The following is a 17,470-nucleotide window of genomic DNA, read 5'->3' on the forward strand; positions in this document are numbered from 1 at the left end:
TCTTGCCACCTTTTCTTGATCTCTTCTGTTTCTGTTAGGTCCTTGCCATCTTTGTTTTTGATCATACCCATTTTTGCCTGGAATTTACCTCCGATGTTTCTAATTTTCTGGAAGAGGTCTCTTGTCCTTCCTATTCTATTGTCTTCTTCCACTTCCGCACATTGCTAGTTTAAAAATAATTCCTTATCTCTTCTGTCTAACCTCTGGAATTTTGCATTTAATTGGGCATATCTCCCCCTATCACTGTTGCCTTTTGCTTTCCTTCTTTCTTGGGCTACTTCCAGTGTCTCAGCAGACAGCCATCTTGCCTTCTTGGTTTTCTTTTTCTTTGGGATGTTTTTTGTTGCCACCTCTTGGACAATGTTGTGAACTTCTGTCCACAGTTCTTCCGGGACCCTATCTACTAAATCTAGTCCCTTAAATCTATTCTTCACTTCCTCTGCATATTCATTAGGAATATTAGTGAGCTCATATCTAACTGATCTGTGGGTCTTCCCCATTCTCTTTAGTTTGATTCTAAATTGTGCAATAAGAAGTTCGTGATCTGAACTACAGTCAGCTCCAGGTCTTGTTTTTACTGTCTGTATAGATGTCCGCCACCTTTGGCTGCAAAGGATGTAGTCAATCTGATTTCGGTGTCGGCCATCTGGTGAAGTCCATGTATAAAGCCGTCTTTTCGGTTGTTGGAAGAGAGTGTTTGTTATGCACAGTGAGTTGTCCTGGCAGAATTCTATCAGCCTATGTCCCACTTCATTTTGTTCTCCTAGACCATGCTTACCTGTAATTCCAGATGTCATTTGACTGCCCACCTTAGCGTTCCAGTCTCCTGTAATGAAAATAACATCTCTTTTTGGTGTATTATCCAGTAGGTGCTGCAGATCCTCATAGAACTGATCTACTTCTGCTTCTTCAGCATCTGTGGTTGGGGCATATATTTGGATCACTGTGATGTTAAATGGCTTACCCTGAATTCGAATTGAGATCATTCTATCATTTTTTGGATTGTATCCAAGCACTGCTTTAGCCACTTTATTATTAATTATGAAGGCTACTCCATTTCTTCTGTGATCCTCTTGTCCGCAGTAGTAGATCTGGTGGTGATCTGATGTGAAGTGGCCCATTCCAATCCATTTCAGTTCACTGACACCCAATATATCTATATTTAATCTTGACATCTCACCAATAACCACATCCAATTTGCCCTGGCTCATAGATCTTACGTTCCAGGTTCCTATGGTGTGTTGATCTTTAGAACATCAGATTCGTCGTTCACCACCAGCACCGTTGGCCGCTAGCCGTCCTTTTGGCTTTGAGCTAGCTGCGTCATCACATCTGGGGCTAGTTGAACTTATCCTCTGTTCCTCCCCAGTAGCATTTTGACCATCTTCCGACCTGGGGGTCCCACCTTCCAATGGTATACCGACATATCTCTGGTTGTACTGATCCATTTAGTTTTCATGGCAAGAATATTAAAAGTACAGTGTATTCAAACAATTATTACAAACTGAATTTACTTTCTTTTCTTTTTTACCTTTTTGGTAAACAAATGGACCTACAAGCTCCTGAACTGTTTAGGAACCCCTGAACTGTAAGGAACCTCTTTGGTTTTGCCAGTTTATGAGCAGGCAAAAAATTAAAAACAAACAAACAGAGGAAAACATCAACATTAGTAACAAAAAATAAATAAAAATGTCTCTGCAAGTCCTCCACAGTGTCAAGTGGACATAAAGCACTCATTTCCATAAGAAGAACTGAGAAAAAGGGGGGATGAAGATTCAATGAATATGCATGAAATTTAATCAGACTCATTTTCTGAACTAAAGCTATCACTATCAGTTTCAGTCTCTGCTTCAATGGCAGTGTCCCCTAGAGGTAGAAATACATCTTGCTCTTGCATTTGAGAGCTGTAGTCTCAGTTTGCAACCTAGGACTTGCTTGTCCTCGGTACACAGAAATTGTAATAATTTAATACCGTACGTAGTTTTTAGAAATCATTTGGAGAAATATCTGGACACCTTGTCTTAAACATTTTATTCATCATGCTAAAATAAAACTACCCAAAATCTATTTGTCTTCATTTTTCCATTTTTTGGACCCCCCCTCCACAAAAAAAGGCTTCAATAAAAAACAGGGGGGGGGGAACACCCCTGTTTTTCCTGAATTTTTCAAGGTTTTTTCCCAGGCCTTCACATCTCTATTCCCACCAAAATGTTTTCCTCGGTTATAAGAGTCCTGAAACGAGGCTCAGCACAGACGCAGAGCCCCATATGTGCGATGCACAGAGACCACAAAGAAGCTTTTAGGCAGTTAATATCTCTTTCAGTTGTGTCCAGTGCTGGCCATTCACCAGCAGAACAGAAACCTTTGGGAGAACAAATTCCCCTCCTCCTCTGGTCCCATTGCCCCAAATCTGTTCCTGTTGTGAACAGACATCTGTTCATGCAATGTTGGATTTAACCTACCATATTCACTCTAATATTTCTTTAGATATTTCATTTCAAGATTAATCAAATCATAATTTTAAGACAGCTATAAAGACTATAAAGCTATAAAGCCAGATTCCAGCTGGACATCAGGAAAAACTTCCTGACTGTTAGAACAGTACGACAATGGAATCAGTTACCTAGGGAGGTTGTGGGCTCTCCCACACTAGAGTCATTCAAGAGGCAGCTGGACAACCATCTGTCAGGGATGCTTTAGGGTGGATTCCTGCATTGAGCAGGGGGTTGGACTCGATGGCCTTGTAGGCCCCTTCCAACTCTGCTTTTTTATGATTCTATGACTAGCCTCTTCCAGCAGGCCTACCCAGATGAATTTTAAACCAAGAATTTTAAGATGTGTTGTTGTTTTTTGATATTGTATTGGTTTTATATGCTTTTTAATTAATTTTATGTATTTGATTTATATTGTATTGTTGTACTCATGTTGTCCCCCACCTCAATCCAAAGGGAGAGGTGTGTAAGAAATAACTGGATGATGATGATGATGATGATGATGTATGTTCCCTTAAAGAAAAAGGCATATCTGAAACAGAAATTAGGCCTGCATTATCAAATCATTGTAGCAATTTACAGTGCATACTACTTAAAAGGCAGAACCTAGTCTTTGAGGGGCTAAGGTCACAATATATTAATGAGATGCTGATTTCAAACATTGCAAGAATGTTAGAAAAACAGCAGCTTGTGGACTGCTAATAGTGAGAATTGGGGCCAATAATAAGACATGTGAAGTGTACGCATGGGGAATACACTGTGGCTGAAAACACAGTGATTAAAAGCAGCCTAGTTCTTCCAAACTGAACCTCCCGTGGCTGTGTCATTTCAAAAACAGCAGCCACAAATCTAATTACCTTGTAATATTACACACATGTAGCATAGACTTCGATAACAGCATGACAACTTGCCAAAGTGCAAATAAAATCCTTAACAATGTCATGCTTAAAATAGATGATGGTTTCAAAACAATTTGAGCTCAGTATGAATAGTAAGTCAAGAAAATTTTTTTGCAGCATGTTAAGAAAAACAGGGCATGAAATATGTTGGCATATACTGGATTCTCAAGGATTTTTTTTTTACCCAACCTTGAATCAATAGCATAAAGAGTGGATCCAGAGAAAGTTAAGATAAGCAGGAGTAACCAATCAGGGAGCCAAAGGAGTGATAAGGTATGGCTTGTAACATAAGCTATTTCTGTTTTAGATTTTTTCTAGACCGCTGCAACTTCCTCCCTGTGGGCCTTTACACTTACTGCATTCCCCTCTGCTGTTGAACCAAAACAGTATGGCTAAAAGTTTTGCTCTTCATCCCTATTTATGCATTTCACCCCTACATATTTTAATATTCATGATGCTCATGAGCTGCAAGTCATTTACTCATGACAAAATACCCAGACCTGCACATGCAAAATTAGTGCTTGTGCTGTTTCATATGGACTGCTGCACAACTGTAAGTCTTATTTGTCATTCATTTCATGCAGAGAAGCAAGAGAGAGGATGAGCTTGCTGGGAATTTAAAATGATCACAGGAAAGTAGCCCTGAAGTCTAATCTGGCAGGACTCAGGCCGTAGCTAGACCTAAGGTTTATCCCTGGATCGTCCGGGGGTCAAACCTGTTCACCTAGGTGACACGCAGGGGATCCACTGCTCAGGCAGGGGCGAGCCTTGGATGATCCCAGGATAAACCTTAGGTCTAGCTGTGGCCATAGTGTCCAAACAGTTTTCATTCTTCTTCCTCTGCGGAAGTCAACCATCTTTTAAGGTTAGTGTTCCACTTCTAAATAATTAATGTTTTCTATATTTTGGTCTAATGTTAGCATCTTTAGGTGGAAGACAGAGAATACTTGTGAAAAGACTTGAGAGTAGTTTGATAGACTTTGCCCTTAGGGTACTCACTCCTTTTCTCACCTAGGAACAAACATAGGAACCCACCTTATACCAGGTCTGACTACTTGTCCATTCAGTCTATACACTCCTACTCCAGCTCATAGAGGTTCTTTGTGGTCTCAGACAGAGGTCTCTCTTATTGCCCACTAGCTGACCCATTTACTGGAGGCGGAGCCTGGGACCTTATTATTTATTATTATTTATTACATTTGTATACCATCCCATAGCTGAAGCTCTCTGGGTGGTTTACATAAGACCTTCTGCATGCAAAGCATGTGTCCTACCACTGAGTTAGTCTGGCCTGTGATTCTCTCTGATCAAACAGGTTTTGCACATTTTAGAAGTACTGCCAAATCTGTTTGATTGGAGACGATTGTATTATACTGTGGCCATAGCTAGACCTAAGGTTTATCCCTGGATCGTCCAGGGGTCAAACCTGTTCATCTAGGTGACACACAGGGGATCCAATGCTCAGGCAGGGGCGAACCCTGGATGATCCCAGGACAAACCTTAGGTCTAGCTGTGGCCTGTGTGATCACCATGGGCAACAATTATTTTGTTGTGCCACCTGGAACATTATGGAGAAAAGAAATCTATTATTTTTCTCCAGTTCTACTGTAGTAACAGGTAAATAGTATTCCTGACAGCTCTTTGGATCTGCAGAAACTAAAATCAGTATTCCTATTAGCAGACTTCAGCATTGTATTAGCATCATGGATCATTTAGCTTATATGTTTTAAAACAGGAACCATACTGATAATTATTTTTTAGGTTCTGAAATGCATGAAAGGGAAGGTGGTACCTGTATCAGTGTCACTAATTTGTAATGTTTGCAATAATCACCATGTGCACATTTGGCAGCCAGTATGGTGTAGTGGTTAGAGTGTTGGACTAGGACTTGGGAGAACAGGTTCAAAGCCTCACTTGAGCATGAAGCTCACTGGGTGACTTTGGGTCCATCACTGGCTCTCAGTCTAATCTACCTCACTGGGTTGTTATGAGGATAAAATGGATATGAGGAGGATCATGTACACTATGACACCTTGGAGGAAAGGCGCGATATACATGTAACAATTTAATAAAGTTTACTGCTGCTGTCCATCCCCTCTTCAGCATACTCCAGACTTTTATAGTTCTTTCGCTTCCCCAGATGTAGAAGTGTGTCCTATTTTATTCAGGCGTGGGAGTGTTCCAAGTAAGATAGGACTGACTGATGTCTGAGAGTAGGAGGGGGCAGGAAATTCAATTAGTTCACAGACAGTGTCTGGATCGATTTAGAAATGCTATTGTGTTGCAGCTGATTTTATATAACCAAGTCTATAGAGACTCATAAAAGGTTCAGAACCAAAAAGGCTGGGATGGCTTATTTGGTGGGTGAGTTTTTGCGAAAACTAGATGGCCACAACTCAGGCACCATTAAGCACTTCCAATGGCAAATATTTGAGCATGTGTTTATTGCTCTACATTGAAATCAGTAGGGCTGAAAGGGACTTTATTTTGGCTGGATTGTGCTCCAGATAGTGTTTAATCATGCCTATAATAGATATTATGCATGTCAGAAACTCATCCATATAGTTATTATTATTATTATTATTTATTTATTTATTTATTTATTTATATAGCACCATCAATGTACATGGTGCTGTACAGAGTAAAACAGTAAATAGCGAGACCCTGCCGCATAGGCTTACATTCTAATAAAACCATAATAAAACAATAAGGAGGGGAAGAGAATGCAAACAGGCACAGGGTAGGGTAAACAGGCACTGGGTAGGGTAAAACTAACAGTATAAAGTCAGAACAAAATCAAGTTTTAAAAGCTTTAGGAAAAAGAAAAGTTTTTAGCTGAGCTTTAAAAGCTGCGGTTGAACTTGTTGTTCTCAAATGTTCTGGAAGAGCGTTCCAGGCATAAGGGGCAGCAGAAGAAAATGGACGAAGCTGAGCAAGGGAAGTAGAGACCCTTGGGCAGGCGAGAAACATGGCATCAGAGGAGCGAAGAGCACGAGCGGGGCAATAGTGTGAGATGAGAGAGGAGAGATAGGAAGGAGCTAGACAGTGAAAAGCTTTTTAGTTCAAGTAAGCATGTACCATTTTGGATAAAAACAAAACCCAAGTAGAGATGTGGTGTTATATCAGAACAATCATATATTTGTCTACTTTGGAGTAAACTCTATTGTGTTCAATGGCACTTACTTCCTGGTGCGTATAAGACTAGACTCCAAAGACCACTTATTCATGCCCACAACTTCTTCTATCCTGTTGAATTTTTATTTTTGCAGAGTAATGTACAAATGTATATGGCAACTTTGAAATGTGGAACTTGCTATCGAAAGTAAAAAGGCATTACTGTTTCTCTGAAAGATTGCCAGTGAGTTTTTGGTTTTTATGCAGATAGAAAACTTTAATTTAGTCTATATACAATATCTCCAAATTACTAGAAGTACTAATAAAAGAAAAAGGTCAAGAGCAAGAAAGGAGTAATTTAAAGTATATAGTCATTAATAAAACATTATATCTGAGTGGAATAACTCATTTTGAAAATACAAAGCTTCTTTTTTGGGTATACATTTTACTAAGTCAAGTGTATCAAACTCGAGGAGTTTCAGAACGGCAATCTTTGCTTTCACAGATGAAAGGCTTCCTGAGGAAGTGACAGTATTTGCACAGTTACAAAGGATGTTCATTTAAATCGATTTGATGCTGTCTCATATCTAAAGGCAGACCACAATTGAACTGGCACAGTGCCAACTGTGGAAGGATGTAGTCAACAGATATTGAGATTCAACCTTGCACATTCAAGAACAAAATCCTGATCCACTGAAGAATATTGGCTACAAAAGCAATACTGAATTTTTATACTTATAGAGGTACCATTTTTGATGCATTACTATGCTAGCTATACTATATTAATATAGCTAGCTTCAGGGCCAACTGTCCAATGAGGTGGGGTGAATCCCCCACCTGAGATGGCAGATCAGAAAGGGAGGTGGATCATGAAAGCTCACCACTGGGAGTCCTTATGCTTCCGCTGCCCTGTGCCTCTTAAAATGAGGCATAGGGTGGGTGGGCACTCCAAAGTGGCAAGCCAAAATGCCTCTGGAACTTGCCTGTGTTACCATGGTACAGGTGGTCTTCCAGGGCTACCCCCACCAATTTCCCCCTCTGAAAAAGGGACTCCTCAGAGTGAGGTACTGAGGAGAAGGTGGGTGGTAGGGGGCTCATGCTCCCCCCGGGCAGTGGCATGTGCTCCCTCAGCCCCACATGGCAGCAGCTTGTGCTCTGCCCAGCAACAGTGGCTCATGTTCCCCCCACCACAGCAGCAAAGGTAGTGGGAAGACTCCTGCCAGCCCTGACTAGCCTTCATTATAAGGTGGGTCTGTCACATTTCCAGGTGGGGCTTCAAAGAAAATCAGTGATTTCCATAAAACCAACAAAAACTGCTCTTACTGCATTACAAGCTCTCCATCCTAAGAGCTTGTTCATTTTAGTGCCTACAAAGTACTGACAAATCTAACCAAGGAAATCTCAGATGGTCAGAACTGCAATTCTTGAGCACAACTTAGAGCTGCAGGTGATGAAAGAGCAGAGATGACAACTAGACTAGATCAGTACTAGTGCTTTTTATCAGTAGTGGTGCACTGATAACTATTGGGGCACATTACGCACATTACGCATACCACTTTTCTAGGTTTATTTCCTGCTTTTTATTCCAAATTATCCAAAATACTGCAAGAGGTGTCATTGTGCATGCTATGAGGTATAAATGCGCAAGAGGGATATAAATGTCACCATGATGGGATCATATTGATGTGACACAAGGGGCCTTCCTAGACGAGGCCTTAGCGCGCCTTCTGTCCCGGCTTCCCTGCTGTGCGTCCAGATGACGCACAGGGGAATCCGGAGACAGGCCGCGCTGAGGCCTCCTCCAACGCGCCATAAGCGAATTCGCTTATGGCGCGCCTTTTCCCCAGCTCCAGCCTCAGGCCGGAGCTGGGGAACGTCTAGGGACTTCCGCAGCTTTTCGCGGCTCCTCGCTTACTCGCGAGGAGCCACGAAAAGCCGCGGACCTGGCACAGCGCCTATAGTAGCGCTGTGCCTATCGGCGGGGGGGGGCGAAGGCTGGGAGGGTGGGTGCCAGGGTGGGTGGCACGGGGGGAGGGCGGGTGCGATCGCGCCGCGCGCCGCCCGTGCCACCCACCCTGGCACCCACCCTCCCAGCCTTCGCCCCCCCCCAGTAAAAAAAACCCCCAAAAAACTCACTTACCTCTCCGGAGTCTTCGGGCCGCACCCGGCCCCTTTAAAATTAAAAAAAAAATGGCGGACGCCGCAGGGACGCGACGTCCCTGCGCGTCGTGCGTCTGGTAGCCTGGGGGAGGCGCGCTAACTTCAGCGCGCCTCGGCCCCGCCTCCCTGCCGGCGTAAGCCGGCAGGTCTAGCAAGGCCCAAGGTGTAGATTTGGTCCTAGAGTGCAGGTAGATAAATAACTGAACACAAATGTCCAAAAAGAGCTAGAGCTCACTTTAGAGTCTACCTTGTGGCAGTGATGGCAGTGGCCACAATGAAGTGATTACAGTTCTGCACCACTGCATCAGTGCAATGAATTCCAGCAGAGCTTTTCTGAGTGGAAAAAAGATATACCACCTTAGAATTCTCAGATTTTAAATGATTTTCTGAAGGAAGCCCTCTTTTGTACAATAGCTTCCTTGACACTGCTTGTCAACCATGCTGGTGACCTCTTGGACTTGATGCTACCTTTCCTAACCTGTGGAATACTTTTTAGTTGAGCTTCTATTATTGTGCTTTTGAGCAAGTTCCATGCATCTTGCAAGGATTTAACCCTCTTGATCCCCCCTTTCAACTCTCTTGCTACCCCATTCCTTGCGACACCATTCCTGACAAACTTGCTACTCCAATCTGACATGCTAACATTTGTACCACACTGGTCGTCTTTTCCTAAACATTATATTTATCAGATTTATATTCTACTTTTTCATTATTTTGTGTTGGTATAAAATAAAAGGATGAAGTTAAAATCTTAACAATTAGTGAATTAGTGGCTGGATCTGTGGCCATCATAACAATTAAAGCATCACAAAAGAGCACAAAGACTATCAAGGTATGACATTGATTCTAACACCGGTTGTTAAATCCATGCTCATTCACAATTCTTAACTGCCAATGCCATTAACCATGTTTTTTAAATTAATATTTTATTACTTTTTCTTACATTCATGCAAACATGTGAAGAAAAGGAAGTAATTAACCAATCATATTTTTTCATTATATATCTATATCTATATCACATTTCACTATGTTCGGTATGAGTCATCGTACTTCATCCAGCATAATCATGAACTGAAGTCTAATGAACTTTATTTAAAGAGCAACAGAAGATCAATTAGTTCTGTAATTCTTCAGTTCCTACAGAGTGGAACAGAATATTCTAGCACTTCATGACCTGGCATTCGTAATATAAATAGCCATATAACCAAGGCAATGGAAAATGACACAATGCCTCACATTTTTCTAATTAACTAGAGCATAATAGCTTCTAGACCTTTGGCTAGGTCAAAAGTTTTCCTGATGTTATGGGGATTTTTTAAAGTCCTTTCATAACAGTGTCTTACCCTCTGAAAATTCTTAATTTCATGTATTTCCAAATAATATTTCTTCCTTTAAAATTCAACCGTTTAATTATCATTTAGATTTCAGAATAAAATTGTAAATGCTGAGGCATATTGATAATTAACTTGAATTAATTCCACATTAAAGGCAAAGGAAACATGGGTAATCCTGAGGCACAAACCAATGTGGTGATTGAAACACAGCTCCTTAACCCTTCAACCTGCAAGGGCTTCTACGTTCACTTTAGTGTTACACATGGACCCACTGTATATGCAGAATGGATGCTGATCTGACAATGAACGGGGAAGCTTACCATAGCCGAGGATCAAGACATAGACTTGAGAAGCTCTTCTACTGATGATGATGAGGAGCTTGAAGAGGTAGAGATTTGTGTGTTGGGAAAGACTCATGAGCAACCCATGTCTACATAATCCTGGGAACTGGATAACACTTGTTTGTTGGTTTCTCCATCGAAGAGGAGGTAGAATCAGAGAGAATCCGCACGTCGTACCGAGACCGCTTCTAAACGACCCCAGTGCGACGTGAAAGCGATCGTGTAACTTGCCTTTGGAAGAGCTGAGGAAGAGGCGTCCTTGCTGCCGCCGCCGCCGCCACCCACAGACTTCCTCGCCGGCCGGCGAGGAGAGCTCGGCTGAAGAAGACAGGGTGGAGAGCGGAAGAAGCTCTCCACCCCGCCTTCTTCCCCCGAGCTCTCCGTCCCAGCCGGCGAGGAGGTCTGTGGGTGGCGGCGGCGGCAAGGATGCCTCTTCCTCAGCTCTTCCAAAGGCAAGTTACATGATCGCTTTCACGTCACACTGGGGTCGCTTAGAAGCGGTCTTGGTACGACGTGCAGATCCCCCTTCAGTCTTAGTAACAACCTCCCCTTACTAATCCCAGGATGGCTTCTCTTCCAGTATCCTCAGTTGCTAGTGAATCCCCAACTGATGCTGCTTTGATTGTAAATTGACCTTTCTTGGAGAGGTTGGCTTCAGCTATGGCTCTCTGGATCAGTATTTCAGTCTCTTGACCAGTGCTGTGCTGAGGAGCAAATAAGGCTGTTGGCTGACTTCAGCCCCCATCATGCTCTCCTGAAGTCCAGGAGTCATAAAATGTTGCATGTAATTCTGACCACTGAATTACATTGTCTGCTCAATCCTGCTTCCAATTCAATCCGAATACTAGCTGGGATTAAATTGAAAATGCTTTCCCTTAGGCAGCAGCTCCTCTGTGGACATTTGTTTAAATATCCCACTCTTGTTGCATGCTTTGCAGGTTTCTTACTTAAGGCCCACTCTATGCTGTCTGTCACTTTCAGGAGAATAGTTCACAAGGAACATAGGGGGATACACACATTCTTTTTTGGATACTCTCAAATTTAATGGCTGCACTTGCACAAAACTTCTTAAACCTAGTTACTTTGCATGCATCCCCTGCTAATGGCTAAGATATAAGCACAGGCTAAGCTTTCACTATAGGTTGGTAATCTTTTCACCACATGTACAGACACTCATCAAGAGCATGGTGAGTCATGTGGATTTCTACATATAGTTCATCACATGGTGGCTAGGGGTGTGAGTGTGCATGTTCTGAACGTTTTGCAAATGTAACTAAGATTGACAAACTTCGGTGCCGTTTCTGCCTTTCGAGGGGGAGAAATAGCAATGAGAGGGCAATGAGAGTGCGGCTGGAGCAGCAGAAGTACATTCAAGTGACTCAGCAAAAGCCTGGTCATTCGAGCATCTCAGCACACCCTCCTTTTTCGCCAGCAAGACCGGCCTTCAACGCAGACACCCCCAAGAAGGAAGGTTCTGTAACATAGTGCGAGGACAGCAATACACGGGGACAGAATGGTGGTTCTATCTTGCATGGAGAAAAAATGCCGCACTTTCCCCACCCTAGAAAAACACAGGAAAATGGATGGGAATAGGCAAGATGACTGCAGGACAGGGACGACCATGTGTGAGGGTTGCGGGGCAAAACGGTAAACAAGTTAAACATTCCAAGTTAAACATTATTTGGAGTCTATAAAATTAATAAATACTTACAGCAACTGCCTCCAGGATTTGTTTCACAGCATCAGCAGCATCTCGTTCACTGTAATATCCTTTTTCCACAATCCTATAAAGAAACCAGAAGTTGCCATTCAGACTCAAGTATTACAATGAGACACAATCCTAGATAAATGTGCCATTAAAAATTAATGGCTGAGTAATCAAGCGCACAAATCTTATAGTCTGTGATGTCTCCTGTAGAATAAAAGGCGCCACTCATAGTGAAAAATAGATTTATTCTTCATCACAGCAACTGACTCTCAGCTAATATAAAAAGACACTTGCAAAATATCAATATCAGTGTTGTGGAAATAAATATATTTATGCTAATAAATATGATATGCTTCAAATGCGAGCAATTGTAAGATATGTACATAATTATGGACTCCAGCATCAGAGGGTAGCGGCACAAACTCCATATACTTGGTCAGGAATAAGGCCCACTGAGACGAATACTATTAACCTCTAGGTAGGTGTGCAGAGGACTGGCTTGGAAACCTAACCATAGTAGTATGAAATAAAAGTGGTTCACAGGTAAGTGTAGGTGTCTGTCATTTTATACTACATTCTTGACAGCTTTTAGGTCTAGATGCTCTCTGAATTGTTTTATTTTGTGAATAGGAATCTCAGTGTTATCACTGCTAATTAATAAGGAGCCAGGTCACACTCTTGGTTCACCAAACAATGGCACAGCTGTGGCTTCTCTCGTGATACAGCTCACATGGCAAATATGAACTTGAATTGTATGGGTTTAGCTGCAGCAATTTCTATTATTTTGGTTGCTAGACAGGCACGTGGCTGAGGATGGGCAGTGCTCTTGACATGTAGCAGAGAATATTGGCCTGATAGTTAGCCCTGAGTAACCCATCCCTAGGAAGCTACACCCCACATGGGCAGGATGGAGAGAAGTGGGGTTAATGCATTGTAAGGCCTTTGAAGTACACTCTAAGCCAGCAATACATCAAGGGAACAAAGTTTCCCAGGGGTTGTACAGGACACTACCTGAGTTCATAACTTTTTAGAAACTTTAGATCATAGTGCAGCAGTTAAAATTGCAGCATAGGACAATTATTTACATTGTTAAAGCACCATTGCATAGGATGATAGTTGAAAGGAATTGTCTTCATACCATTTACTCTGGGGCAGTCACGCTGAAATCAACAGGTCTACTTCAGATAAGTGATTTGAAGACCAAAGAAGAGCCTGATATCTCATGTCTAGAAACAATCTTTCTTTTTAAACCATTCAATGCTGTTCGCCAGGTTGGTCACCAGTACATCTAGGAGTGAGCATATTACCCCAACATTAAAATCACTCCACTGGCTGCCAATTAGTTTCCGGGCGAAGTACAAAGTGTTGGCCATTACCTTTAAAGCCCTAAATGGTTTGGGTCCAGGTTACCTGCGGTATCGCCTTCTCCCATACAGTCCACCCCGCACACTCAGGTCATCTGGGGTGAACTTACTTCAGTCAGCTAAAACTAGGCTGACATCAGTTTCCCAGAGGACCTTTTCTTCTGTCGCCCCCAGGTTGTGGAATGGCCTGCCGGAGGAGATTCGTAAAATTAACTCTGTGTGATTTTAAGGCACTTTAAAGACTAGCCTTTTCCGGCAGGCCTATCCAGATCAATGTTAAATCAAGAATTTTTAAGATGTATTGATTCCTGTTCTAATGTTGTTCCTCGCCTCAATCCAAAGGGAGAGGCACGTAAGAAATAAATTATTATTATTATTATTATTATTATTATTATTATTATTAGCTGAGAAAGACTACGTGTGAGCTAAATGCGATCAGTCACAGTACAGCTCCTTACAAAAAGTTTGCTATAAAGATTGTCATGCTATAGCAATGACCATGTTACACTTAATATAATATAGTATAACAACCTTGAGCAATCAGTTATTGTGAAGTGCTTCTGAGTTAGAAGCAGAAAAAAGGTTGGTATATTTAGAGGCTCTGATGCATTCAAGAACGCACTAACACCAGCAAACCTTTCCCATTTCACTTTATTGCTGTATCGATCCAAAGGTAATAAGACATTAATCTAGCTCTGCTCAGAACTTTTTATAGCACAGAAAAAGTAGTTCAGTGCAGGGATGCCAACTTTTGATTTAAGAAAAGCTGGCAGCCTAAATCAGTGGAGAGAATTGGACCAGGCTTGGAGTGGCACTTGGCAGGTTGACGGTATGAAGCAAATGACATAAAAATAACTTTGTAGAAGCTTTCTTTGCTGTTTACTGATTTTTCACACCCTGCTGCCAGCTACCTGCTAGAATATAATTTTACTGTAAAATGAAAATGGATAGTTGACGTGAGAATATTGGAAAAGATACAACCATATGGAGAATATTGGTCAAGGAAGAAAAAAATACAGTAATAAGTGAATCTTGGCAAGGGGGGAAATACTGTAAATAACAATCACAAAACCAAACAGGTTTAGGGTGTTTATAAGTGCCGTGACCCTCTTCTCATACTTCTTTACAAAGTGTTAAATCAACTATTTTTATGGATATTACAAATATCTCAGCAATACAACACATCGATGCTATAACTCATCCTCCCACTTGTAAGTTGTGAAGCAGGGAACAAAAATAGCTTTTCTGCATAGTACAGCAAGGGATCTCCCTGTCCTTTCATTAAGCTGTGTACAATGTGATCCCCAAAACACAAGATACGGTGTGCAAGGTAGAGCCTCCAATTTTTGCCAGTCCTCCCAAACTCACCATGTAAAGCAGCTCCTGAGGGTTGAGGTACCCTCCAGAACAGAATGAGATATGGCATAGAGGGCTGCAGTAACTAAGAGGCATTAATGAACATTTAGAGTCCCAATTTGTGGGACAGGAAATGATTCCTGCTAAGGCAAAGTCATCTTTGATACAACCCAATGGGAGCAGTAGCTAAACGTGTGAATTGCATCTTGTCTGATACAGTAACTGCCAAACCTGGTGGATTGAAAGGGAGGGCAAGAACAGTTTGGCTGTTAACTGTCCCCTTATCCAGCTAGCCCTCCTCCCAACACCATACCTCCCTCTACCCATCACCACACTAATTGGGGCCACCTTGGATCATCATATTTCTCCCCATATCCTTTTTCCTAGGCACATGTCAGGTCCTAAAAGAGAAGCCAACCTCCCCAGCCCAAATCCTCATAGAAGCCAGCCAACCTGATGTTAGAACAAGTGGCCTTTGTCCTTGCATCCCCCTTGAAGTGGTTCCACACAAAGGAGTAAATCCTCTTTGGTGTCACCTTCTTTGAGGCCACCGACCCTACCCAAGGCAGGCAGTAAGGCCTGTCCAGGTAACAAACACAAGTGGTTCATATTGGCAATCAGCTTGGAAGAGTTTTTTGTCTTCCTTGCAAGACTTACCTATATTAACCCAGTTCTGCATATTTCTGTACTTGTAAAAGCACTCCCCTCCCCCCCCCACAAAGTAAATTATTGAATTAAGAAAGAAACACATGTGTAAGATTCCAGGGTAAAAATCAGCACATTCCACATCTTCATTCAAACTGTGGCACACACATCAGTGAATTACATTTCTTGAGTATAACCTATTTCTGGGGTGCACATTTTTCTGATTTTAAGTAGTGGAAAATTCTGTCTTCCTGTACACACAGTAAGGCTGCCCCCACCCCTATCCATTACATGAGATGACAGGATCATGCTACTGACAGTGTCTCGGGGTTATTGTGAGCATAACGGTAAAAGAAAAATTGGGAGTCTTTTAATTGCCTAAGAAGATGTTTAAAACCCATCTGAATCCTGCCCTAAGCCTAACAACTCTCCATTTTTGGCAAAGAAAGAAGACGTTGATCCTGATTTAACTGGATATGCAACAGCTGGAGCTGCACATGTGTAGCCCTTTCACAAAATTGGCAATCATGCTGATTATTTGCTCTTATGGAGGAAACTGTAAGACGAACGATATCCAGTCTCTTCCCTAACAATACCAATTTATTATGAAAGGGTGATGTATGCTGTGGTGTAGTGGTCCCCTTTGAAGTACAGGCCAAGCATCATGCCAGTCTCCTCCACCTCCTCCTCCTCCTCCTCCTCCTCATAATTTCTTACCCACCTCTCCACTTGGATCGAGGTGGGGAACAACAATGAATATAAAACACATTAAAAACTGATTAAAAACATAGCATACATGATTAAAACATCCTTAAAATGAAAGGGTGATGTATGCATCTAGCAATGCAGGTAACTGTGTTGATAAACCTTTCTCTATATATACACGCTGCCATGTGATAGCTCACAAAAATATATTGGGCCTGTTCAGAAAACACGCTAAGCCATGGTTAGGCCTCTAACTCTTTTTGCAGATATGGTTAGTGAGCATGCTTACACCATGGTTATGTAGCCACCATGGTTAGGAATGGTTCACACGACATGCTAAGTCATGGTTCACATAACACACTAAGCCATAAAGTTTAGCTCCAAATGCTTAACCACTGTGGCTTAGCGTGCCATCTGAACAGGGTCTCCCCCTTGCCCACTGCGGAGACTGCAACTGAGCTCAGAGGGAACAGAAAAGTCTAAGAAGGGTAGCAGATGACATTAGCATCCCTGCTAATCAAAAATCCAGGTGAAGCCCTAGCTCCACTACAACACCGTATGCATGGATAGCCCTAGTAGCTGGATCAAAGGAGTGGAGAGATGTGCATGCATGGTTTCTCAACCAGCTAGGGTAGCTGGGTTTGAGTGAGAATTAAATGCTGGAAATTTGCAGACGATCTTTAACTGAAACTCTCTTCTAGAGCACCTGGATGAACAAAACATGGGCTCCAGTTTCATTTAATAGATGTATTTTGTTCTCCCTGGCATGACATAAGTTGCGTTAAGTTCACTACAGCATGTTAACGTCTGCACCTTCCTGTGTAATCTGCCATTTCCAGCAGCTGATTTAGCATTACATTTATGCATAGACTTTATTTCATGCTTCTCTCGGGTTGATTAGTGAAAATGGAAGTTTATGCAAACGAGCCCAGTCAATTAGACCCCAATTTGAATCTTGTGCCTCTTCAAGGCCATCTTCACCTCCTGACTTTATTTAATGCGGCTGAGAAGGATTTAAAATGGCCACCCTATAGGTTGTGATTTCAAAGCAGATAGTAGAAAATGCTAACTAACAAGAATATTTCCCATTATGGTACTGGATTCTACTTTTGCTCAATAGGATTGCTTATATAGTTCATACTGATAAATTCACACTGGTGTCACTTAAATACTTTTCTGCATAATATGAAGAATTCAGTGCTATATTGAGTAAGCATACTTCTAGTCTGGTCTTCCAGAAGTGTTGGCCAACACATCTGGAGTTGTAATCTAACACATTTGGAATTGTTGTCCAACACATCTGAAGGGCACCATGTTGGGAAATGCTGTCTAGTCTCTTATTTTAAATACCT

At 42.0% G+C, this 17,470-nt stretch overlaps 1 protein-coding gene across 2 annotated transcripts in view; it reads right to left on the reverse strand.

Moving 5' to 3' along the window:
- The window catches only part of CAMK4 (calcium/calmodulin dependent protein kinase IV), a 98,619-nt gene that overhangs the window by 28,302 nt on the left and 52,847 nt on the right, over nucleotides 1-17,470 (reverse strand). For both annotated transcript variants that reach the window (XM_063129544.1, XM_063129545.1), the window contains exon 5: nucleotides 12,052-12,124. In XM_063129544.1, coding sequence (XP_062985614.1) covers nucleotides 12,052-12,124 — 73 coding nt within the window. The remainder of the gene's footprint in view (nucleotides 1-12,051; nucleotides 12,125-17,470) is intronic.

Source organism: Elgaria multicarinata, chromosome 6 (genome assembly GCF_023053635.1).
Source record: "Elgaria multicarinata webbii isolate HBS135686 ecotype San Diego chromosome 6, rElgMul1.1.pri, whole genome shotgun sequence".
In the NCBI taxonomy this organism is placed as follows: Eukaryota; Metazoa; Chordata; class Lepidosauria; order Squamata; family Anguidae; genus Elgaria; species Elgaria multicarinata.